The sequence below is a fragment of the Mya arenaria genome, chromosome 2 (assembly GCF_026914265.1).
Source record: "Mya arenaria isolate MELC-2E11 chromosome 2, ASM2691426v1".
Taxonomy (NCBI): Eukaryota; Metazoa; Mollusca; class Bivalvia; order Myida; family Myidae; genus Mya; species Mya arenaria.
The window spans coordinates 17,924,040-17,948,807 of NC_069123.1; the positions used below are offsets into that span (position 1 = coordinate 17,924,040).

Here is a 24,768-nt window from a genome sequence, read left to right on the forward strand (position 1 = left end):
CGACTGTTACCGGAATTTTTTTTTTTCAAATGACGTCACAATAACGCGGGAAAAGGTCAACCACTTGAAATCACTTTTAAACGTAAAATTGAAACACTTTTGGCAACAAAGCGTTTACAATATAATAACTTAACACTTTCTAAAATGTTGATTTATATTTTACTGGACCTGCTGACACGATACAAACAATAACAAGATCAATAGTTTTCATGTATATTGTTATGCGATAAATTGCGATCCGAACATATCCGAAGATGTTGCGTTCACCGAAAGGCAATTCATTTAAGGAATGGAAGTTGAGGTGTAAATATTCAATAATTATCATATTAATCACACTTGATGCAAGTGAAAACACAACAAATGACACGTCACATACACCGTGTATATTTATGATAAATACTGTTTGCAAATGAACTGTGTTATTAAAGTATTGAATGATCGTGGCTACATTTACGGTGAAATAAATTTCAAATATAGCCTGTCGATTGCCTACGCATATCAAAGAAACTGACTGCCGTCAGGCTCATAATTACGTGAAGTATAAATACGTACATGCACATATTGCATTGGTGTAGTGGCGGATTCGTGGTCTAGTTGTAACACACTTGACTGTCAATCCAGAGGTCGCAGGCTCGATCCCCGCCGCACCACTAAAATACCAATCATCTTCCGTGACATTGAATGGGGATCCTGTTGGACAATGCTATATACTGGCGCTCGTTAAAGAACCAGGGCAGCCTTAACCTGTCGGTTACATTCTGGCTAAGCACTTATGCTCCGAAAACCTAAAATGACTAACAATCCTATCGGAACACTCGCCGAATGGGCCTTGCCCGAGTGCGAGTATGAATAAGATTACACTCAAACGGATCGTTGAATTGTATCTTATCCATTAAATAACACCCGTAAGAATAGTGACAAACGAAATTCTTTGAAGTGTTAATACAGACTGTTCGGGGCCGATGTTTGAGCGGTACGAATTGACAACCTTTCCGTGTAAAATGATTTTGATATTGTGTTTTGTCTAACCGGATAACGAGCACGATTATTTGAAAACAGTTGTACCTTTAAGTGAAGGAATGTTTGTCATTATGATTCAAAAATTCTTAAGAACCTTGACAAAATAAGCAACGTTATAAATATTTACCTGCAGCAATGGCCTCCAGAACGGGGTCAGTTCCTGATCATGTAACAACGCGTCGATACTCTCTGCAGTCGCCCGGGTGTTCTCGTGCTTTGCAACATGTAATACCAACTTAAAATGTTTCTTTAATGTAATTACCAATGAACATGTGCGTTCTTTTTAATCATTTTTAAAAGAGGAGGGTCCTGTTCATAGCGATACAAAATTGACAAAAACAGCAAGCCACTTGACGAAGGTGGTCCGATATAGGTATTTCTGTGGTCAGCTTTGAAGGTCAGAGAACACCTACCACGGAAGCCACAATTAAGCTTACACTTATTCCGGCCTGAAAAGCGAAAGGAAACAGTTGTTCCTCGATGTTTCATTTTAATATACATCATTGTCGTCATTCTCTATGTGCCAAAAGTCAGTCAAAACGACCTAAAACAGATATGACGGGTGACGCCTCCTTGGCCTTAACTACCATCTCTGAAACGCAACCAATTACCCGGCTATTATCTAATATGTTCAACTTCATCCAAAATGTGGAAGACATGTACAATTTAGTAATTTCCCTTTGACGTATAATGTAGCGTTCGATTACTCGATCTGTACTATACTATTGTATAAACGAAAAAAAAAATCAGGCATGGGGCGCAAAAAAGGAAAAGTTATCTTCAGCGAGTCTTTTAATGATTCTAGAAAGAAATTGACGCCGTCCACGATTAATTTCTACTGAAAACTGGAGTGAATAACTTTTACTAATATATTTGATACACAAATAACAACTTTACCCATACACAAGGTCGAAGGTCAAAAGACTTACGTAGGGGTCATAAGTCAGATTGACTGGATTTGTTGTTTTTACTGCATAATTCCTTGACCACTTGAATATAAAAGTCATTTTATATCACTTAAACACAGATTTTGACACTTAAAATTCAATTCCAAAATCAGAGAAATAACTGTAACTGACTCAAACACCAGCATGGGCAGCCACGGGGCATACTACGATATTTTAAAAGCAACAGTTATGGGTATAACTACATGTGTGCTTGTCATGACTAAACACATGTGTCTTATGTGGATATCTTGAATATTTGTTTAGTTATATTTCTTTTTTCTTCAAACAATCAAGGACCAAAACTCAACAATTATTAAAGTTGAATAATGTGTTTTACACGCCTAGTTACACATGTACGTATTGTAACTGGTAGCCTGTGTACAGTCTCATTTGAATATCTTGAATGGTGAAGTTTTGGCATACCACCATCCCCGAAAACACCATGGCTATGAAAATGCTTCAACTTTTTATATCTTTGCAAGTTCGAAAGGGGTAAATTGGAGTCACATACAGTCGATCGGTGGAACATGTTTGTGGAGCAAACTTCTCCCACAGTTTTCACTATGATACTAACACATTATCATAATTATGGATAAAAGTGCCTTGTGTATTTTTCCTGACCTACGTCCATTTTCTCTTAAGAGTTATGTGTCCTTAAATATGATTTTCAAACTTTCTTGGCTCTATTGGTGATTGTGGAGCGAACTTCTCACCCAATTTATTAGGTTATCACACTGACACTTGGTACACATGACTACCATGGTAGGTAGAAGTACCTGGCATATATGTCATGACCTACAGCCATGTTGTCTTACGTGTTTTGTGCCCTTGAATACGAATTTTACACTTTGGGTTGTTTTGAGTTTGTGGTGTTGATAATTACTTCCATAGTTTTAGAGGTATCACAAAATCTAGTTACGCACTGTCACCAAGATGGTTAACATGGTACTTGGCATATTTTCTTTATCTAGGCCATCTTGTTTTCATTGACACTGGCCAACTATTTCGAGTTATAAGCTCATGAAGACAGTGGATACATATTCAAGATTTAGATTTGCCATTGTGGCAATAAAGAATAATTTTCCTTCATAAAATCTTGAAATATTTATATCGATTCCTATTTCAATATTTACCTGAGTCAATCAATAACATCCTGTGTAAAGGCCACATGTGGGGCTAGTGATCGCGTCTGTGAAAGCTCAAAAAAGACAAACTAAAAAGTACAACCTGCCATTTTGGTCATATAACATTTGGGAGCCGTATGGCTAACATACCACATACTTGAATGTGTTGAAAGGTGGAATCTTCTTAAACGTAAATACTATAAGTAATTCATTACTTCATAAACGTAAAAAAAACTTGTATGCTTTATTTTTATTGTGATACACAAGAAATAAAAAAACAAGAACAAAGCACCAATGATAATAATAAGCTGATAATAATTATGCATAGCAAATGAGCACCAAATTCATTCCCCATACAATACATGTATATAATAATAATGTTTTGTCAAAGAAAATAGGTACATTTAAGTATCTTTTTAACGGTACTATGATTATAAACTTTGATTACGTTGTTATATTGGTATATTATCATCCCACAGTATTGCACATTCATTAAGGTTAACAGCATACAAATTTATAGATTATGTCCCTTTGTTTAAACTACCTTGCAAAATTTCTGCTATTCAAGAGCACCACAAGCAAATGTCATCCCTCATCTGTGTGCTTTTCAGTCATAAAGGGACATAACTCAACAACATTTTAATCAAGAGTTACAGGCTTTGTTCTAAGTTTCATAAAAATATCATCAAACATTTTTTATGACAAAGGCTTTAATAGTTTTTTGTACGACAATGCTGACAGTAAAACCAAGGCTATCAAAATACCCAGTCTTTTTTTCTTAAATAAAACAAAATGAGCTAACAAAATTTCAGTCGTAACAAAATGTTTTACATTATCAAAACCATTCTCTTGAACAATCTAGCTGGAACACTCAGCAGTATTGATACTTGTACATAATAAAACAACTACATAAAACTAGAATCAAATTGCATGCTGAAAATAAAACAATACATGTACATGTATTTCAAAATGATATTCATGCTTTATGGAATAAATTTGAAAAATAAAAATCTCTTATCATTTTAAGATCCATGTAACGGAATGTAAAACTAAAAACAAAGATATGTTCAATATGTAGAGATTCGTAATTTTATTATAACGAGCAATTTTTCCGCATGATACCCGTAGGTCACATCAATATCCTGTTTGGCTCGACGGATTTTGGTAGAAAAAAACAAATAAACCAAGCATGCAAAATAAAAGTACAATTTTTTCACTTCTGTAAAAACAGAAATGAGCGGAAGTGAAACTATTTTTCCCTGTATGGTTTTACATCTATAAACAAATGTAAAACAATAAACAAAATTATGACTTTAATCCCAACTCTACATGTAATTTACAAAAATGCACTCATGCAAAAACATTCATTTTGTATTACTGTTCCAATATTCCCGGGAATGACTAGAGACATATAAACCCCTTTTTGTATCATTGACTTATTACATGCAATATTACTGTACAAGAAAGCGTTTTGAGATTCAATTTCAGGCCCCAATTTCCCTTATAACAGGATTAAATTATAAAGCTAACTTTTCTTTATTTTCAATTATTAGCAGAATATATACTTCTTTAACAGTTTTTATACCTTAGATAGGAATCATGGTTATGATAATCACAATAGACCATTTTTCATATATCAAAATTCAATTTAAGTGTGTACTTTGGCCAAATGAAAATTAGCAACTTAAGCCTCAAACAAAGTTTCAAGAAAATGGTGCCAGGAGTTAATAAAAATGCTGTTCATTATGACTTTCTTAACTCTGAATGAAGCATTAAAAAATATTCACAATTTCTGAAATATATTATCTATTATTCTGACAATAAAAAAATCAATATAATTGATAGGAGAGTAACATTAGTGACCATATTTCTTGCTATATTTATTTAAGTAATTACTAATTAATCATCTACTCTATAAATTGTGCACAGCAAAAACACTTAACACCAGCAATGAAATAAAGCTCCTTGAAAACATTCCACATGAAGTAGCTGTTCAGGTGACTTTTTATAGATACAGCAAGCTTTTGAAACCTTAGTTTTAACTTAGAAAATATCTATGGTTAGCTCATAGCACAGAAACAATGTGCATAAGGTGTATAGAATTGAGAAATCAAGAAAATAATTACAGGGATGTAATGAAATCATCTTAAAATTTGATAAAATAATAAAAGTGTGTGTTTATACAATCATGTACATGTAATGAAGATTACCATATCAAACTACCCATGTACATGTATAAAAAATAGTATGAACAAATTTATAAACTGCTCAATTATAAGTATAGGATATAGTTTATATATTACAAACACAACAAATTACTCAAAATGAGCAATAATGTCCATAATAATAATTTGTTTCATTTTAATATATAAACAATAACTGGCTGATAGTTTGTCTATGAAACTCCAATAAGTAGATCATTAAGTATGATGTTACATCCCAATATGAATATATGAATCAACTTCACAAACACCAGTAACCAAAATAGAGTGCACAAAATAGTTTGCACTGAATTGTTCTGTTTGAAGCAATGAACTACATGTATACAGCATGTTCCAAACTCTATTTTGAAGTTTTACATGAAAATGAAAACTTACTAACAATCAACATGAAAACTAAAAAGAAGTAAAATGCAACAAGGCAGGCAGAAAATGGGAGATATGTCTTAGGGCCAAACCATCCAAAATGTAAGACAAAAAATAGCGATTAATTACAAAGCCAGAAATCATAGTTTTGAAATAGCCTAATTATCTTCACACAAATCATGAAATGTGTAATTAGATAGATCAAAAAGGCAACAAATAATTTAACAAATAATTTCACAATAAAACACACAAATAAAACATAATTATAAGTGACATGTATTAGGTTTGACAACAACTGAAGCATCAGTCTCATTATACAAGTAATTCTACAACACCACATTTGAGATATTAGGTTTGTCAGATCTTGTAAAAGGTAGCTTACAGGCATGTAAATACATGGGGAAAATCAAACTTCAACATTTGCATAAGTCATACAACATAATTAATTTCCAGTGAAAAGATTAACATATTGCACACAATTGGCAATGATGAAATTCATAACACATGACAATGTCATTCAACAAACACTATTGCACAGTATAGAAAACCTTGTCCAATTTTGTTCTGAACACATGTAACAAGTAGAGGATAGTTTCCGTGTCATATTGTCATATCTCACCAAGTGACCACCAAAAGCTATATTTACAAGTGACGTAGCCACGAGTTAAATATTCACTTCTGGTGTTCACAAGTTGAAATATATCAATTTTATGTCAGATTCCCATGCGCACTGACATTTGATTTGGAATTGTCAGTGGGCTAAAATATCCAAACAGTGAAAAATATTAAAATGTTATTGCACTGTTTGAAGCACACTTTATTTAAACACAGCCCTATGAATCCATTACTTTAAAACATATGAAAACAGCCGTTGTTTACAATTTTTCTATTAGATCAATGGTAATAACTCTAGCATGTGTTATACAATTTGCATCACATGCCAAGTGTCATTAAATTAATTGCTCATTTCAGCATATTACCAAGTTTCATTTAAATATTTTGAAAGTTTTAAGTCTTATCATCATTTTAAGTACATCATTTTTGCTTTAAAAATGGACAACCCAAAGAGACTAAGTAATGCACCAGTCAATTGTAACCACGCCCCCCCCCCCAATAGGTCCAGCAGGGGTATACCCGGGATAGCCAGGGAAATTGGCCGTGGTTTTACCTTTCAGGTGGCCCCGCAGTGCCGGGTGAATGCGGTGGTTTTGTCTTCGCGCAAAATATAGCGGGGAATGGGCCTTACCTAGGGTCCCTTGGGTGCGGGGCATTTGGCGGGGATTTTGCAACAGCTTATGGATTTTACCCGAGGTTGGCTGGACGAAAAGTCAAAGTCCCCACTATTCCCCGGACCTGGGGGGGGGCGTGTTTACAATTGACTGGTGCATAACATACTTTTCCATTCAAATGTTCATTATAAACTATATTGAATGAAAAAAAATCAAGACATAAAACTTCAAATTGGAAAAAAATATTTTACATCCATGCTTAAGTAGAATCAATTCTCAGAGACTCATCCCGTATTAACGGTTTTATAATTTCCTTCATCACGCCATATCTGTTCATGGGAAGGTGCTGTTTTGATTCCTCATAGTCACGTTTCAGCTTCACAAGACGGTTGTACAATCTTAGAAATTTCAGCTCAACCTTATCTTTCCGCTTTTTCTTTTCTTCGATGTCTTTGATTATCTCGGCTTTATGAAGGCCCGAGACCTCTGAAAACAGAAAAAAACATTTTGTGGGCTGTCTTAGTTGTGCAAAGCATATGCCTGGACTTCTTCATAAGTACATGAATCTCTTACACACATAACCTGAATATAAATCGTGAAAGAGATCCCCAAAATGTTCAAGGAATTTTATAGAGTTAAGTCAAAGGTTTTCATGATTGTTTTATCAGAGCTTTAAGTTGAAAAGATGGAATTATCAACTAAATGAGACATTAAGGTCAATAACAAACAGAAATTGGCAGTCCTTAAATTTAAACCCATATCTACTGATGTATACAATGCACTTACATGGATATGTATTGCATTTCGTTAAAATCAACCCTGCTTCAAAACAATATCCATAGTGGCTGGGTTAAACCTTACCATCCCTGGCAGAGACTTCAGAGAAACCTTTAGCAGCCTGGAGCAGTTTCGTGGCCTTGCCAGTCTCCTGTGGTTGATTGGTGGCGGAGTACTTGGCTGCACTTCCCATCACTTCATCTGTGATACAGGCCTTTATCATGTCCTTCAGCTCTTCATATCTGGAGGTGATGGCAGGTTTATCATTAAGTCTAGCCATACATGTTGTATAACAATGTTAAGTGTAAAATATGTAACAGTACTAATAGGCAGTACAGTAATATAATAATTAAAATTCGAAGAATTACAGTAAGATCACCACACAGCCAATCCCCCACTTATGGTGACTATGTACACATACCTTAGGCGAGACATATTGTCTAAAAGTCAGCAATGCACAATATATAATGATGTTTATGGTAAACCAGGTTTGAAGTCTTTGATTATTCAGTTTAAAACTTGCTTGATTTTGATTTTGTACTCAGCTTAAAGGTAAATATGGATTGAAGGAATCACCAAAGCAGTGGCACACAAATACCTCCGCAGTGCAAAGTGCTCCTTGCAAGACTGGTAGGCGACGTCAAGCTGGTGCACAAACTTGTATACATCCTGATAACACTTCTCAATTTCCTTAACCTGCTTTGTCAGAGCTACATCCTCTTCTTTGAGTGTCTCCTTTGTCTTAAAGCCCACTGAAGAAAGATAATCATGTATTTTTCAACTTAAAATAAAACATGCTTTTGACCTATCTTTCACTATCAAAATTGTACTTGTAAAAGGATTTTAATGTAACACATTTAAAGTAAATTTGTTATGTGGAAAGGAAAATGTTACGCTCAAAAGATATATCACCACATTTTTAGTTAACTAGCACTCATGTCGTTGTTTAGCGAACCCATGAGATTTTGATGAATCTTAATAAATAAATGCCCATTATGAACAAAAAAAATTAAAAAAAATACATATTCAATGGAAGTTTTTTTAAGGTCAAGGTTATATAGGTACCAATATCCACTGGTTTTTTTGTATCTTTTTTGTCTTTCCCCATGATCAGCTATGTTTGGTTGTAAAATCAGGCATGTCTTGGAACTCTTGAACTTTAACTGTAAATTGAAATGAAACTTTGAAGCAACTTTAAGACTTTGCTAGTCCATTTCAAATCAATACACAATAAATATATCAGAACGTATATATCTATCTAGCTCTGAATAATGCCAAGTCCTCTTCCGAGTGTTACTGACATGAACGGTGAGCGCGGGCTTGTTAGTGACATAGCTACAATAATGAGCGATCAGGGATACTTTTTTTATTATTTTGACATTTCTTATGTATCCCTGTAACGCTACAACTCTATACCATTTAACAACGGGCGAAATGATATACTGTAATAATATGCATTGATGTTGAATAATAATGACAAAGTTGTTCAATTTTTATCCAACAGTGATCTGAACTGGATTTAATTTGTCATTAGAGTTGTTATTTTCTCATTAATATATTATGAGTCACGACTACTCATATACGTGTACACAACCAGTCAGATTTGTCCCAGATTTACCGATATCGGGATACTTGATTAACAATCGACACTTGTAAGTGTTATATGATAACTTAACATGTTTTTTGGGCATACTGACATAACTTAATATGTGTTTAATAGTGGGCAATAATATTTTCGTAGAAATTTGAATTTATAACGGGGATAATTTCAAAATTGTGGCCGCGAGGATTCTCTGCGCAAGGACCGCTTGCTACTTTTTGCTGGGATGGTGGACGTCACAAGTCTGCCATGTTAAAAAAAATCGTCAAAAGACTCGTTGACGGCCATTTAGGTGGACTAGTTAGTGACACACTGATACGTATTGTTTATTGGAACACATTTTATTATTTACATTAGTTTCCAACAAACATAGCTCTGAGCTTCCCTGTCGGAGTCAGGACGTTGACTAGATGTATAGGTGTATATGACTAGGCCATGTGAATTGGTTACAATTCTTCATCAAACGATCAGCACTGAGCAACTATACATCCGAAAATTCATGTCCGGAAATATTACCAAACTTCTCAATAAAGTTACTGAAAGAATGAGCAAAAACATTTCAACGATAGTATATGACATAAATAAGATTTAAAATAAGTTTCTTATTAGTAAGTACAATATTACTTTTTGTTTGAAGAACCATCTAAATATTACTTCTTCTTATTACTTCATAACAAGTTTTCTGCAAATTTCTTGTTGTCTCCCTTGAATCATTAACACGCACGTTTCTGGAAAGAAAACGTCTTCCTGACTGTGATGGAATTTATTGCCACTTTGTTTAAAGTGACATTACCTAATTATTTACAACGTTTGCCCATTCCGACAAGTTTGATGGGAATCACAAATATGACAGGTACGGTTTGAGCGGCTTTTTGTAAACTGCCACGCGCAATTAAAAATAATTAAGGTTTTTGATCTGTACAACTCTGATTCATCAGTGTGTTTGTTAGTTCTGGCTTCCATAACTTTAATGTTGATATTTATTTTTTTGATGTTTACAACACATTAAACACATCCAAAAAGGTAACATATAACGTGTTCGCTGAAGTTCTTTAGCTATGTGTTTGTCAACTTTACTTGATATTCTACAGCTATGAACACATGCACTTGAAGTTAAAGTGTTATTTTCCATCCATTGTTGGAAACATTTGAGTGTTAATTCCTGACTCCATCTTTGCTGTAGTAGAGCCTTATAGTAAAATAAAAGTTTGCTTATGACCACCTTAATGTTCACCTAATGCTAGTTCAACTTCATGCATGTATATTTTGAGAATAGCTTGCAGCACCCGTTTGTTCTCTATCTAGAATTCTCAAATGCTTCATGTTAAGTGTGTTTTTTTTATTCAGGTCATTGCATTTAAAATTGAGAGTGTTCAAAACCACATGGACTTTCTGTTGGAGGGCTTTAAACTTTCCTGACCCGGTATTCATAAAACATATTTTAGTCATTTCCTGTCTTAAGTCAATTTCCTAAGTTAATTATATCACTGATCATATGATATATTAACTTAATATTATCTAATGTACTTTATCTTCATTGATTTTATTGAATGTAGATGCTTTATAAAACAAACAACCTTAAACATTTCTTATAATGTGACTATGAAAATGTTATGAAATGACTTCCACTGTTTTATTAATACCAGCCCTGCTTCTCTTTTTCTTTCGATTAAATTTATCTTATTTAGCTGAAAGCACTTTTTAATTTTAATTGAGGTTGATGCTATGGTCATAGGACGCTACTGTTGTACCATTACATGGCGCTTTCCTTAAGTATTTCAACCGAGCCTGTTCTGAATATTTACTTTTTAAAAAGCCCTGGAAAGGCATAAGTGACTTAGTTTCATGAGTATAATGCAAACAATTGGAATAATATTCCTTAGAATGGTTGGTGTGAGATAATAAAAAAAAATGTATTATATTCCTGGTGTTGAGTAAATGTGTTTGTCTGATTCATGGTTATTTTTGTACAATATTTTGAAAATATATAAACCCTGGTATATCTGAAATGTTAATTCATTTGCGTAAAGTTCAAGCTTGCATAAATAATTATGTTCATTTCATTGATAGTCATGAATTTTCTGAAAGAATGTTTAAATGTTATCTTCATAATTCTGATGATGTATACATTATTATAACAATTTCTTCATCCAACACACCTTTTTGCAAAAACGCTTTACCTGTACACATTATAATAAAATTGAATATATCTTGTTTCTTTTTTGTAAACATGTTTTTTTAAGTGGGGGACATGTTCATTGCGTAAACAAAATGGCAGATTCTTTGGGTATTTTTGTATGTACGAAGGATATTTTGAACTGGTTTGTAGGTTTATATCACTGATATTGTAATATAAATATACCTACTCAGAGGCCAGACGTTTAAGCTCTTGTTTTTTAAACCTATGTTTCTTTAGGCATTAACAAAAAAGTTATTGTGTGTATAGGCTGAAATTTTGTATGTTTATAAAGTGAAAATAGTAAATTGCATGAGTTGAAATATTAGTCAATTAGTCAAAATATACCATTTTTGGAACTATTTCTGCTAAACAATTTTCTATTTTCGCATCTATTTCTTTATGACGACTTGTCCACTTAATATGAGTACTAAATGGCCATTGTTTTACATTTAAACACCTTTAATGTTTGCCATTTTGTTCCGCAGTGAACATGGCCATCACTTAAAATTATGCAAAAATAATTTATATTGATCCCCTAAATAACAGTCATTTAAAAAATACAACAATACAACAAGTGTTTTTCTTTGGTTTAGATTTTGTACTTACTTTAACTTAGTCACAAACTTGCGCACAATTATTGATGATTAATAAATAAATGTATGCTGGATGAAAGTTGTTGTCATTCCTTTATTCCATACACTGAGTGAAAAAATGTATGATACATTGTCATGACAATAATACAGGTTTATACAGAAGGCAACAGATGTGCGATAATCTACTGATGGTCTTACAAATGTCCATTATCTTGATTGTGTACTCTTTTACTGTAGATTGGTTTAATTATGTGAGCAACCTTTTTCAGGATTAAAATGAAACATTGCTTAATACTGAAATTTCACTGTGTTTTAAATATGTGTTCTGATCAATATTCGAAAACTAAGATATTAAACCTTAGCAAAATTTAAGCAATGTACTGTAAACACTGCACATATTTATGCCCCCCTTCAAAGAAGAGGGGTATATTACTTTGCACATGTTGATCGGTAGGTCAGACAGTCCGTCGGTGGACCAAAGCTTGTCCGAGTGATAACAATTCCGGGACGTATGGTCATCAAACATGACATGAAGGTTGGGCCTGACCAGTAGATGACCCCTATTGATTTTAGGGCTCATTGGGTCAAAGGTCAGATCGCAGTGACCTTTAATAGTAAATTAATTTTAAAGCTTGTCGGAGTGATAACTCATCAGTGCTTAGACCTATGGTCATCAAACTTGATATGAAAGTTGGGCCTGACCAGTAGATGACCCCTATTGTTTTTGGGAATCATCGGGCCTAAGGTCAAAGTCACAGTGACCTTGAATGATGAAAGCTTGTCCGAGTGATAACTCGACAATGCCTGCAACCATGACCCTCTTACTTGACTTGGAGGTTAGGCCTGGCCAGTAGATGACCCCTATTGTTTTTGGGGATCATTGGGCCAAAGGTCAAGGTCACAGTGTCTTGAATGGTAAAAGGTTATCCAAGTGATACCTCAACAATGCCTGCACCCATGGCCCTCAAACTTGACATGGAGGTTGGGCCTGACCAGTAGATGACACCTATAGTTTTTGGAGGTCATTGGGCCAAAGGTCAAGGTCACAGTGACCTTGAATGGTAAAAGGTTTTCTGTGTGATAACTTGACAATGCCTGCACCCAGGGCCCTCAAACTTGATTTGGAGGTTGGGCCTGACCAGTATATGACCCCTATTGTTTTTGGGGGTCATTGGGCCAAAGGTCAAGGTCACAGTGACCTTGAATGGTAAAAGGTTGTCCGTGTGATAACTCGACAATGCCTGCACCCAAGGCCCTCAAACTTGACTTGGAGGTTGGGCCTGACCAGTAGATGGCTTATTGATTTTAGGGGTCATTGGGCAAAAGGTCAAGGTCACAGTGACCTTGAATGATAAAAGGTTGTCCGAGTGATTACTCAAAAATGTCTGCACCCATGGCCCTCGATCTTGACTTGGAGGTTTGGCCTGACCAGTAGATGACCCCTATTAATTTTAGGGGTCAAAGGTTAAGGTCACAGTGATCTTGAAAGCAAATTCGACAATTCCTGGACCTATGGTCATCAAACTTGACATGAAGGTTGGGCCTGACCAGTAGATGACCCCTTTTGACTTTGGGGGTCATTGGGCCAAGGTCAAGGTCACAGTAACCTTTAACGCAAAAAAGTTTACAAATCTTCTCCCAGTGATATCTCAACAATGCTTGAACCTATGATCATCAAACTTGACATGGAATTTGGGCCTGACCAGGAGATGACCCCTATTGATTTAAGGAGTCATTGGGTCAAAGGTCAAGTTCAAAGTGACCTTGAATGGAAAATGTTTCGAGTGATAACCCAGCAATGCCTGCACCCATGGCCCTCAAACCTGACTTGGGGTTGTGTCTGACCTGTAGATGACCCCTTATGATTTTAGGTGTTGAAGGTCAAGGTCACAGTGACCTTGAACGAAAAAAGCTTGTCTGTATGATAACTTGTTGATGCCTGCACCCATGGCCCTCAGACTCCTATGGATTTTGATGTCTTAGAGTCAAAGGTCATGGTCATAACATACTCTGTCCTCACACTTTGAATGGTCATAATCTTAAAACTGCCTCACGGCATCCAATGTCAGTGACAAATCAGCTGTGATTTCAGTCCATGCATATTTCATTCAATTGTCCTTATAATCCTGACAACATGGCGCTCATGGGGGGGGGGGGCATAATGTTTGACAAACATCTCTTGTTTAATCAGTATTGAATTTAGATATTTCTTACTTACTATGCATGCTCTTCAGTACTTACTTACTTAATAATTATTAATTGAGTTGTATAATATTCATAGTCGGATACCCCTTATACACTACTACGCTATGCTTAGTGTGGGCGATTTGGCAAGGAAAATCTCATTATTATGAATTATTCATTTGGCAGTTTTAGTGGTTTCACGGGGTACCAGATGCTCTCTTGTAGTACAATATTCTTGTGAGGGTCAGTATTGAACTGAGTCTGTCTTTTCAGTACAATAGTATTTGACAGTAGTCAAGACCATTCGGCCATGATTTTGACTGTAACATGCAAATCATTGAAAGAAGAGTTGTCTCCCTTGCCTCATTGTAACATGCAAAATCTTTTAAAGAAGAGTTGTCTCCCCTGCCTCATTCATGAAAACGAGATTTTGTCAGTCAATTGTTCCACTGTATTTATGAAGTATAACAGAATAAAGTACTGTGGTTGCTGAAGATGTAATATATCAGTACTTTTGCCGGATTTCAAAAAAGAAAGGTTGCTGCAGAATAGGGACAAGATGCTGAGAGAGAGAAGAGCAGATTGAATCACTCTGTGAAATATTTGAACATTACGAATTTTTAGATATTGTGATTACTTGAAGTAGTACTAGGTTTCAACTGCCATATAATTTTTTTTTTTTAATAAAACAAAATAAAATATTTTATTATTGGTAAGTATTTAATTCTATGAAGGCCTGATTGTGCCCATGCTGGTCTCCATGAGAGAAGAAAGGTGCAACCATAAAAGGACAGGGTGCAGCACCCTTCCATAGTTCTTCAGATTTAAGCCTAAAATACATTCTAAATTGAGACCATGTATATCTTCAAAGTCTGAGAGAAAAAAACTAAAAATTGTGAAGAAGAAAATACTGCATCAGAACTTACTTTTAGAATCCAGTATTTATGCATATTGTATCCAGATATTGTTTGAATATGCATAAATACTGTACAAATTGAAATAAAGCTCTTTAGAATTTAAAGCTTTGAAATAAATGTACTGAAGTAATCTCAATAACTGTAGTTGACTAATCAGTATGAACAAATTGAATTATGAGGTTCAATAAGGGTCATATTGGATTGATTGTGGTTTGTGTACTTTAATAGGGACCCCTTTTCATTTCAAACTGGTGTTTTTCATTGAATAACCTAAGAAATACTAAATAATTTTCAATGAAATTTTTCAGGAAAAAAGTTAAGCCCCTGATTTTACCCCATATGATAAAATTATTATGAATGCTTATTTTGCAAACAAATTCATGTGCAAAACATACTCATTAAATCCACTGAAATGAAAGTGTAGTGAACCAATAGTATGTCCACTTTAGAAAAAAAATTAAAAATTATCAAAATTATTTGATAAATATTAAAAGAAATATGCCTGATTGACAACAGAATTTTGTATTTCTGTCTAGTTTCTATAAAACTGGACATGTTGCTCTGTTTTAGTGAGTGTTTTGGGGTAAAACATTTGGCATTTTGTTGAGGGGTAAAATACTGATACCCCACTGCTGGAAGAAATACTATACTATATTACCTGGTGCAATTTCAGTACTGCTGATACTTTCCTATTTTTATGTCACATTGAGTATAACTCAAAAATTTGCAGTAGAAATTCAGCCACTGTAGCTAGGTCCTCGGTCCATTGTCATAACCACTACACCAATCCAACAGCATCATATTCCCTGCTAAATTTAGACTTAGTGACTGTTGGCTAGAGCTTTTTTAATGCAGTCTTTAATTTGCCCATCGCTATGACATTCTATTTATAGATTACTACCTTGTATTTTATAACCATGCTTGCTGTCATTGGCGGTTTTTAGTAATCATGTTCCATACCTGGCATCTCAGTCAATGACCGGTTGTTTTTAGCTCTACTGGCCAAAGGCTAGAAGAGCTTATGTGATGGTAATGTGTACATAGCATGTGCATCCGTGCGTTCGTGCGTCTGTAAACAATTGCTTGTGAACACGATACAGTTTTGATTGTATCTCGATGAAACTTGTACATTATCTAAATATCTAGAGCTTGGTTCCTTTCGAAAACCAGCCAGATCCGCCCATGCATGCCTAGATTATGGCCCTTGATAGTATAAAAAAATGCTATTGTGTAAACAATTGGTTGTGAACACAATACAGTCTCCATTTTTGATTGGATCTCAATGAAACTTGTACAGTATCAAGATATCCATTAGAGCATGGTTCCTTTCGAAAACCAGCCAGATCTGCCCATGCATGCCTAGATTATGGCCCTTGATAGTATAAAAAATGCTATTGTGTAAACACTAGCTTGTGAACATGATACAGTCTTCAGTTTTAATTGTATCTCGATGAAACATGTACAGTATTTAGATATCCATTAGAGCTCAGTTCCTTTCGAAAACCAGCCAGATCCGACCATGCATGCCTAGATTATGGGCCTTGAAAGTATTAAAAAAACAGTTCGTCTGTAAACAATTGCTTGTGAACATGATACAGTCTTCAGTTTTGATTGTATCTCGATGAAACTTGTACAGTATTTAGATATCCATTAGAACTTGGTTCCTTTTGAAAACCAGCCAGATCTGCCCATGCATGCCTGGATTATGGGTCTTGAAAGTATAAAAAATGCTATTTTAAGCTAAGTCTATTTTTAGCCAAGTCTACATGAGCAAAGTCTATTTTAGCCAAGTTTACATGTAAAGTCACAATTGCTTGTGAAGGTTTGTTCAAATTATGCCCCTGGGGTCATTACTGCCCCCCCCCCCCCCCCCCCCCCCCGCCACCGAGATTGTCCCGCAAGGGACCAGTGCAGCAAATGCAAACGACCTCTGTGGCATTGGCGGAGGCCCAGGGAAAAGTTAACTTTCCTTTGTAAGGGACGGACTCCCCCCCCCCCCCCCCCCCCCACACCTTACATTGGGAAATATTAAAAACCTTTTTGTCTGAAACCACTATGCAAATCCTTGCTGTTTTGAACAAGGCTTTATTTAGTGGTCCACTACCATGGTTGTTCAAATTATGCCCCTTGGGTCAAAACTGGCACTGCCCTGGGTGTCACAATTTTCCTAGAGACTTATTTAAGAAATATTTTCAAAATCTTCTTGTTTTAAACCACAAGGACCAAACCTTTGATATTTGTTGTGGAGCATCATAAGTATGGTGCAATTAAAAACATTTGACATAATGCCACTTGGGCAAAAGCTGGCCCCACCCCTTTTGACTTATTTAAAGTATATAAACCCACTTTGATGGTAAATATGCGGACAGATGAGTAACATTCATTGTTCACATCCCAGGAAAAACCCCATAGAATATATATGTATTGAAAAAAGGAGAATTATCTGAATCATTGATTTCCTGTCATGTTTGTTTGCATACAGTTCTTAAACTTCCTCTAAAACTATGACTTGAACTTGACATAATCACATCAATTATAGTTGTATACCGATATTTTTAAATACAAAAGAATATTACAAACAAAATGTTAATGATACGCAATTAAATTTAAATTCATTGCAAATTACATCTCTTTAGTGACATGTAAAACAATTTGAAATACAGTATTGAGTGTCAATAAGCCAGTACTTTCACAGTATATTAAAACCCTTCTGTTTTGCCAGTCTAAAATACAAGCCATTTCTGTGTCAACATTTTATATAGAAGTTACAGTACAAGAGTATTTAAATAACACTTAAACTAAATACAGCATTTAACATTTTCTGTTTGATTAAATGTTTTTTCACCCTTTAAAGGGCCTCTTTAACAACTTACATGACCTTCAAGATAAATAGACATGTTTGAATTTGAATGAAGAGATTAAGCATGATTATTGAGTACTACAATATATAACAGAGTACATGTAGTAGTATTCAATTTTATAACTTGTGTTGCCATTTATGAAATTGTATTATTTGAATTGGAAATATGTTATCTTCAAGTGAGTTTTTGCTTCTGTTCATTATTATCATGATATTTAACAGATAAAACCATGCCATGGCAAGGTTTCCAAAGTGTTATTATGGTTTACACAATTGTATAAATTTCTTTGTATTTTAATTCAAGTATATAAAGAAATAAAAATGTACCTTTAAAACAACTTAAAACACCATTTGTTTTTAAAATGATATTAACTGTGTAAGAAATAAGGACAGTCTCGTTCATTAGAGTCTTCACACATTACTCTTAGTTGATTTATTAAGATCTTTTTGTATTAATCAATTGGCAAAGAATTCATAACTTTCAAACAGATGCCACATCATGCCCCTGATGCACCTCAGTCTAAATCAGCTTTAGGTACATGTTTATATATATGTACTTTAATTTTTACATAAAAATAGTCTTCATTTTTCTTTTCCAGGACAAGACTTGTTACAGCTGTTACCCGTAGTGGGTACCCTGTCACTTCTTGCCTATGTGACGTACCAGGCCTTCAAGCCTAAACCTGCACCCAAGGACACGAAGGTAAACCTGCGAATACAGAAGGAGAGCTCCAAGGTTGTCAACATGGTGGATATTGAGGAGTTGGGTGATAAAGTCTCGTACTGCAGGTGTTGGCGATCAAAGAAGGTGAGTTCAATGGCATTTCAATGGGTTTTAAGCCTGTCAATATTCCAGGTAAAAAGTCTATGTAATGTGTATTGTCACAGCCCTTGTGCTTGGCATCATGCTGAACTATAGTTATAGTTGGCCATAACATTCTTTTTTAGGATTTTATAAGATACATAATGGTTCATAGTTTTTTGGACCAATGATAAGGCAGGTTGTTTTTTTTTCAAATTATTTGAATGAGTTAAATTTTCGTATTGATCAATGTTTTATTTGGCCTACTTATTGGTTAAATTGCCGGCATATTGGTTGTTCATACTAATGTTGTAATATTATAGTTTGTCGAGTATTAAATATCATATTACTAGACCAGGCACTTTTAATAAATTTAATAGTGGTGTAAGAGTATACAGAAATTGTTTAAAAGGAGATTACAATGTAAAAGAGCGGTAAAGTGTAATCGTCAAAATACAAATATCTACATTCTATATTGATTTGTTTCCCGTTTCTTATGCTTTCACTTTTTAAGGGGTTGGGGTGAAAGATGAAAATAAGGCCTAAAAAAAAAAATACATTTGGTTCGGGTTTCCCGACCCTACCTACGGAATAGGCGCCGACCCTACCGTTTTTATAGTCAGTTTGAAAAAAAAAAAAAAAAACTAAAAAAAAAAAAAAAAAAAAATCTTTTTTTTTAATTGCTTTTCAATATGTAGTTTAAAACCTTAAATGCTTATACAGAAGATAACTTTAACACCATTCCCCAATGATGAAAATAACATTCTTATATAAAGCCTAATAAAAAAAAAAAAAAAAAAAAGAATAAAAAGCCTACCTATCCTACCTATTTTAGAAAAGGATGTAACCCTAACCAAACATTTTTTTTTTTAGGCCTAATTGTTTGTCTGGCTGCGCCTGACTTGAACGAATAATTTTTATATAATCTTACCAATTCTTATTAACCTTCATGTATACTTACATGAATTAATAATAAAATATGATACACTAGCAATGCAAGATACATTCTAGTAACTTAGTAAAGCTTGGCATCCCCTTTAGTTCTCTTGTTCAATGTCATATCTTTGGTTTTGGCTTTGTGCTTAACTTATGTTGGCATTACATTATGATTAAGATTACTCAAGGAATAATTTTTTTTAAAGATGACTCAATTCTGTTTTAGGATCTTTAAAACTGAGAGTTTAATCAATTTTGAAAATGGCGAAAAATAATGAAGTAACCCTAAGTATCATATTTGCTGTCATGTTTTAAATAATCATGATGAACAACATGTTATCACAGAATGTTTGAAAATCATTGAAAATTGTTTAAAGGGGCTGTACTCCGTATGATAAAATAGCGAAGAAAAAAAATTTGTCGAAAACTGTCATAAACTTGGCATTGATGTGTACAATTCCTGGACGTATGGTCATCAAACTTGACATGAATGTTGGGCCTGACCAGTAAATGACCCCTATTGATTTTAGGGCTCATCGGGTCAAAGGTCAAGGTTACAGTGACCTTTAATGGTAAAATAATTTTAAAGCTTGTCCGAGTGATAACTCAAGAATGCCTATGGTCATCAAACTTGATATGGAAGTTGGGCCTGACCAGTAGATGACCCCTATTGTTTTTGGGGGTCATCGGGCCAAAGGTCAAGGTCACAGTGACCTTGAATGGTTAAAGGTTGTCCATGTGATAACTCGACAATGCCTGCACCCATGGCCCTCAAACTTGACTTTCAGGTTGGGCCTAACCAGTAGATGACCCCTATTGTTTTTGGGGGTCATCGGGCCAAAGGTCAAGGTCACAGTGACCTTGAATGGTAAAAGGTTGTCCGTGTGATTACTCGACAATGCCTGCACCTATGGCCCTCAAACTTGACTTGGAGGTTGGGCCTGACCAGTATATGGCCCCTATTGATTTTAGGGGTCATTGGGCCAAAGGTCAAGGTAACAGTGACTTTGAACGATAAAAGGTTGCCCAAGTGATAACTCAACAATGCTTGCGCCCATGGCCCTCAAACTTGACTTGGAGGTTGGGCCTGACCAGTAGATGACCCCTATTGATTTAAGGGGTCAAAGGTCAAGGTCACAGTGACCTTGAAAGCAAACTCGACAATTCCTGGACCTTTGGTCATCAAACTTGACATGAAGGTTGGGCTTGACCAGTAGATGACCCCTCTTGACTTTGGGGGTCAAGGTCACAGTAACCTTTAACGCAAAAAAGTTAACAAATCTTCTCCCAGTGATATCTCAACAATGCCTGAATCTATGATCATCAAACTTGACATGTAAGTTGGGCCTGACCAGGAGATGACCCTTATTGATTTCAGGAGTCATTGGGTCAAAGGTCAGGTTCACAGTGACCTTGAATGCGAAAATGTTTCAAGTGATAATTGGACAATGCCTGCACCCATGGCCCTCAAACTTGACTTGGAGTTGTGTCTGACCTGTAGATGACCCCTTATGATTTAAGGGGTCATTGGGTCAAATGTCAAGGTTACAGTGACCTTGAACGAAAAATGCTTGTCTGTGTGATAACTTGTCAATGCCTGCACCCATGGCCCTCAAACTTAACATTTAGATTTTTGGTGACCAGCTGATGACTACTATGGAGTTTGAGGTCATAGAGTCAAAGGTCATGGTCATAACACACTCAATCCTCAAACTTTGAATGGTCATAATCTTAAAACTGCCTTAACGGCATACAATGTTAGCGACAAATCAGCTGTCATTTCGGTCCATGCATATTTCATTCAATTGTCCATATAATCCTGACAACATGGCGCTCAGGGGGGGCATAATGTATGACAAACATCTCTTGTTCTATTAAAAAAGATTACTGGTATGTCTACCAGGTAGATATCATTCCTTATGCGTGATTGGCTAGTCGGTGTTATCACCTGATATTACCGAGGTAGGTATATAGCTTAATTAGAGTAAGCTGTTGTAGCTCAGTGGATACGACGCTTGACTGCAATTTGACTGCAGTTTTGGCCACATGGGTTCGAACCCGATCTCCGACACAATTTTTTTTTTTTACATTTTGGTACCGTACTTTTTTTACAATTATGATATCAAAGCGTAACACATTCTATTAGATAATTGTCCTGGGATTTCTTACAGAAAAAAAACATTTTTTGGTGCCAATCTGATGTACAGTCCCTTTAAAACAATTAACTTATTGTCCACAGTGACTTTTTCCTCTAGTAAATCAACGAGAAACTTGTTTATAATATAAGCTTTGGCATCTGCATTAGCAGGTTTGCTCTTATTATAATGTTGGCTATTTTAAATCAGATGGAATATAAGGCATTATGATGTATATGTAGACACAGAAGCTCTCTTCTCTCAGCATTTTTTCTTATCATTTCACTATTTGTGAAACAGACTGTATGAAGTGCTACGTGCATCTGGCGGGGCCCTTATTTTGCAAGCGGACTGTTAACGGTATTGCTAAAAAAGCTAGATCTATAATAATATAGTATATTAGTGTAGCTACATACTTGAATAGCTGGTTAAAATTGTTATACACTGTTATTCAGTACTATTAATCTCTTTATCTGATTGCTGTCTTTCAGTTTCCTATCTGTGATGGCAGCCACAACAAACACAATGAGGAGACTGGGGATAATGTTGGCCCTCTTGTTCTCAAGAGAAAGGAACCCCTGTCTATGCCGAAATAACCTCTGCAACTTTTTATAACGCAACAGCTTTAGTGTTTGGTGCTTTGTGACAAATGTGTGCGAGTGAGAGAGTTGTATTGTAACTGCCGACATGCTTGTTGCTGTGTTATGAATGTGCGGTGATATTATGAGTGAACAAATACAATTGTTGTCTGAGGAAATATTCTTTCAGTAATGTTAGTGCTGATTTCTAATAGTTATATTACTATATATTATAAAGGGTGGATGAATTTCCTACATGTGGACCAAGTTTGTTAGCTAGGTAGTGTTTCTATGGAAAGATAGGGAGTCATAAATTATTGAGCTTTTTCATATTAGCTCCTCTCTTGTCATATTATACCTATACTGTGAAATTACCCTCTTGCATAGTGCTATATTTTTGTTGCCAATTTTTGCTTGCATATTGAGCATATACTGTAACATTTTCAATGATACTAATTTTAAGGCATAATTATCTATTCCTAAAACAGGGGAAGTTTTGTCCGTAGCTCTTCAAAAATATATAAAAACAACAACACTGGATAAACATTTGTTTTGGTCACTAAACTGCCCAATGTTGTGCTTTTTATTATCTACTTTTTAAATTGCAAGTTAAACACCTGCAGGATATTATTAAACGGTTTTGCAGAACATGTTATGATACAAATTATGAGCTTTGCAGCATGCCATGTGCATAACTTCGTACATTTTCTTGGATTATTTACATGTTTTGTTTTTAGCATACAACTTGCATTTCATTTTGTTTGATTCTTATTTTTTTTTAATTCTTGTAATTTTTCTGTGATCAATATCTTTTTCTTCACATACCTTAGAAATGGTGCAGGAGAATATTATCACTACTGTTTGTTTATGTTGACGGTTTACAATCTCTGTAAAATATTGTGTTCCTGCAATTGGAGGAAACAATTGTTTTTTGTTATTCTGTCTTACATTCAATAAGACAAACAATGCTTTTGATGGAGGGTGAATTTGTTCAGCACTTACATGTATTTTATAATGAATAAAATGTACAAAATTAAAGGGTTTTAGTGTTACTCTACACGTACATGTACACAGATGTTGAAAATGCAACAACATTGTGTCCCTGTTTTGCCCAACAGGGGCGGCAGGCATAGGCGATTTTGGACAGTGGGGGACTACGGACAAGCTAGATGAGACTGCCAACTGGGAAGCAGACTTCACTGGAATATTTTTCAAAGGGATTACGATGTAAGGAACAATTGACAAGTTGACAAATTTCACCTCATCAAACGTTGGATTAAGACAACAACTTTTGCAGTGCTTAAATCCCATGCGTATGCTCCCAATGTGTCCCTAGAAGAATAATCAGTTAGAGCCAAATGAGTATAGTCAACAATACAGCAATGACCTTGTCTTACCATGCTTTAAACCAAATTTTAAATGTTATAGCAATGTCGATAGATTGTTGAAATAAGTGAGCAAGCACAAATTAACGGGTTAGGAACATTTCTTTTAAAACCCTTGGATGTAATGAATCGGGTGCCATAGCTTTGGAAATGTTCAGTCCTTTAAGTAGTTTTTTAAAGCATTTAAGTGTTATGACGATGCTATTTTTGTCCTTGTTCATGACTTTGGTTTAAATTTTAGGATTCCGTGCTGGTCTCTGTTGTCCCCATTGTTTTATTGATAATTTCTGGAAATGACACTTTGGAATCAAATATAACATCCAAGAACTAACGGCTGCTTTACGGTCTCCCTATCAACACCATTGTCTAAAGGGGTATTCTATTTTTCAGTGATTCTGAAAGATCGTAATGAAACAGAAAACATCTACTACGAGTCACACTGTTGACGATTCGGACTTGGAAAATTCTTGTTTTGGTCTTGTTCGTGTTGACGTATTATCTTGGTACCCTGGAGCGAAGTCTGTGATATTTACACTTTTGCTTCTAAGTTTGTTCATATATTTCACTTTAAATTAGATTAATCCTGGTCGGGATTAAATTACAGCCATAGAACATGGGACTGGTCTGGTGGAAGTTGAGATCAACTAAATTATGATAAACCAAAACATTAATTTGATACAGTGTTCCCTTTGCAATAATACAATGAACATAACAAGGACAAGCCCAATTGCCATTTATTAAACGAAGTGTTTACCTACGAGTCACATTGTTGACGATTCGGGCTTGGAAACTGCTTGTTTTGGTCTTGTTCGTCTTGACGTATTATCTTGGTACCCTGAAGCGAAGTCTGTGATGTTTACACTATTGCTTCTAAGCTTGTTCACATATTTCAATTTAAATTAAATTAATCCTGACCT

The 24,768-nt window shown here is 35.1% G+C and overlaps 2 protein-coding genes across 6 annotated transcripts; one reads left to right on the forward strand and one right to left on the reverse strand.

Moving 5' to 3' along the window:
- Window positions 1-3,332: 3,332 nt before the first annotated feature.
- LOC128212400 (uncharacterized) lies at window positions 3,333-24,624 on the reverse strand. 4 transcript variants are annotated; one of them, XM_052917860.1, is made up of 5 exons: window positions 24,606-24,624; window positions 8,748-8,845; window positions 8,281-8,434; window positions 7,767-7,924; window positions 3,333-7,391 (listed from the first exon to the last, which is right to left on the reverse strand). In XM_052917860.1, the coding sequence occupies exons 2-5, from the start codon at window positions 8,788-8,790 to the stop codon at window positions 7,165-7,167; spliced, it is 582 nt and encodes a 193-aa protein (XP_052773820.1). In that variant the 5' UTR covers window positions 8,791-8,845; window positions 24,606-24,624; the 3' UTR covers window positions 3,333-7,164. The 4 variants fall into 4 exon arrangements, with proteins under 4 accessions (XP_052773820.1, XP_052773812.1, XP_052773803.1 ...); XM_052917852.1 differs by lacking the exon at window positions 24,606-24,624 and adding an exon at window positions 12,068-12,143; XM_052917843.1 differs by lacking the exon at window positions 24,606-24,624 and adding an exon at window positions 9,907-9,985.
- Window positions 9,978-23,504, forward strand: LOC128212419 (CDGSH iron-sulfur domain-containing protein 2 homolog B-like). Of its 2 annotated transcripts, none has more exons than XM_052917881.1 (3): window positions 9,978-10,135; window positions 18,615-18,823; window positions 22,380-23,504. In XM_052917881.1, the coding sequence occupies exons 1-3, from the start codon at window positions 10,039-10,041 to the stop codon at window positions 22,482-22,484; spliced, it is 411 nt and encodes a 136-aa protein (XP_052773841.1). In that variant the 5' UTR covers window positions 9,978-10,038; the 3' UTR covers window positions 22,485-23,504. The 2 variants fall into 2 exon arrangements, with proteins under 2 accessions (XP_052773841.1, XP_052773847.1); XM_052917887.1 differs by lacking the exon at window positions 9,978-10,135 and adding an exon at window positions 18,037-18,194.
- Window positions 24,625-24,768: the final 144 nt, after the last annotated feature.

Coding starts and splice junctions, on each gene's coding strand:
- LOC128212419 (XM_052917881.1), top strand. CDS start 10,039: ATGGAATTTATTGCCACTTTGTTTAAAGTGACATTACCTAATTATTTA. Junction 10,136..18,614: donor GGGAATCACAAATATGACAG/GTACGGTTTGAG, acceptor TTTCTTTTCCAG/GACAAGACTTGTTACAGCTG. Junction 18,824..22,379: donor GGTGTTGGCGATCAAAGAAG/GTGAGTTCAATG, acceptor GCTGTCTTTCAG/TTTCCTATCTGTGATGGCAG.
- LOC128212400 (XM_052917860.1), bottom strand. CDS start 8,790: ATGGGGAAAGACAAAAAAGATACAAAAAAACCAGTGGATATTG. Junction 7,925..8,280: donor GAGCACTTTGCACTGCGGAG/GTATTTGTGTGC, acceptor CATCACCTCCAG/ATATGAAGAGCTGAAGGACA. Junction 7,392..7,766: donor TGAAGTCTCTGCCAGGGATG/GTAAGGTTTAAC, acceptor TTCTGTTTTCAG/AGGTCTCGGGCCTTCATAAA.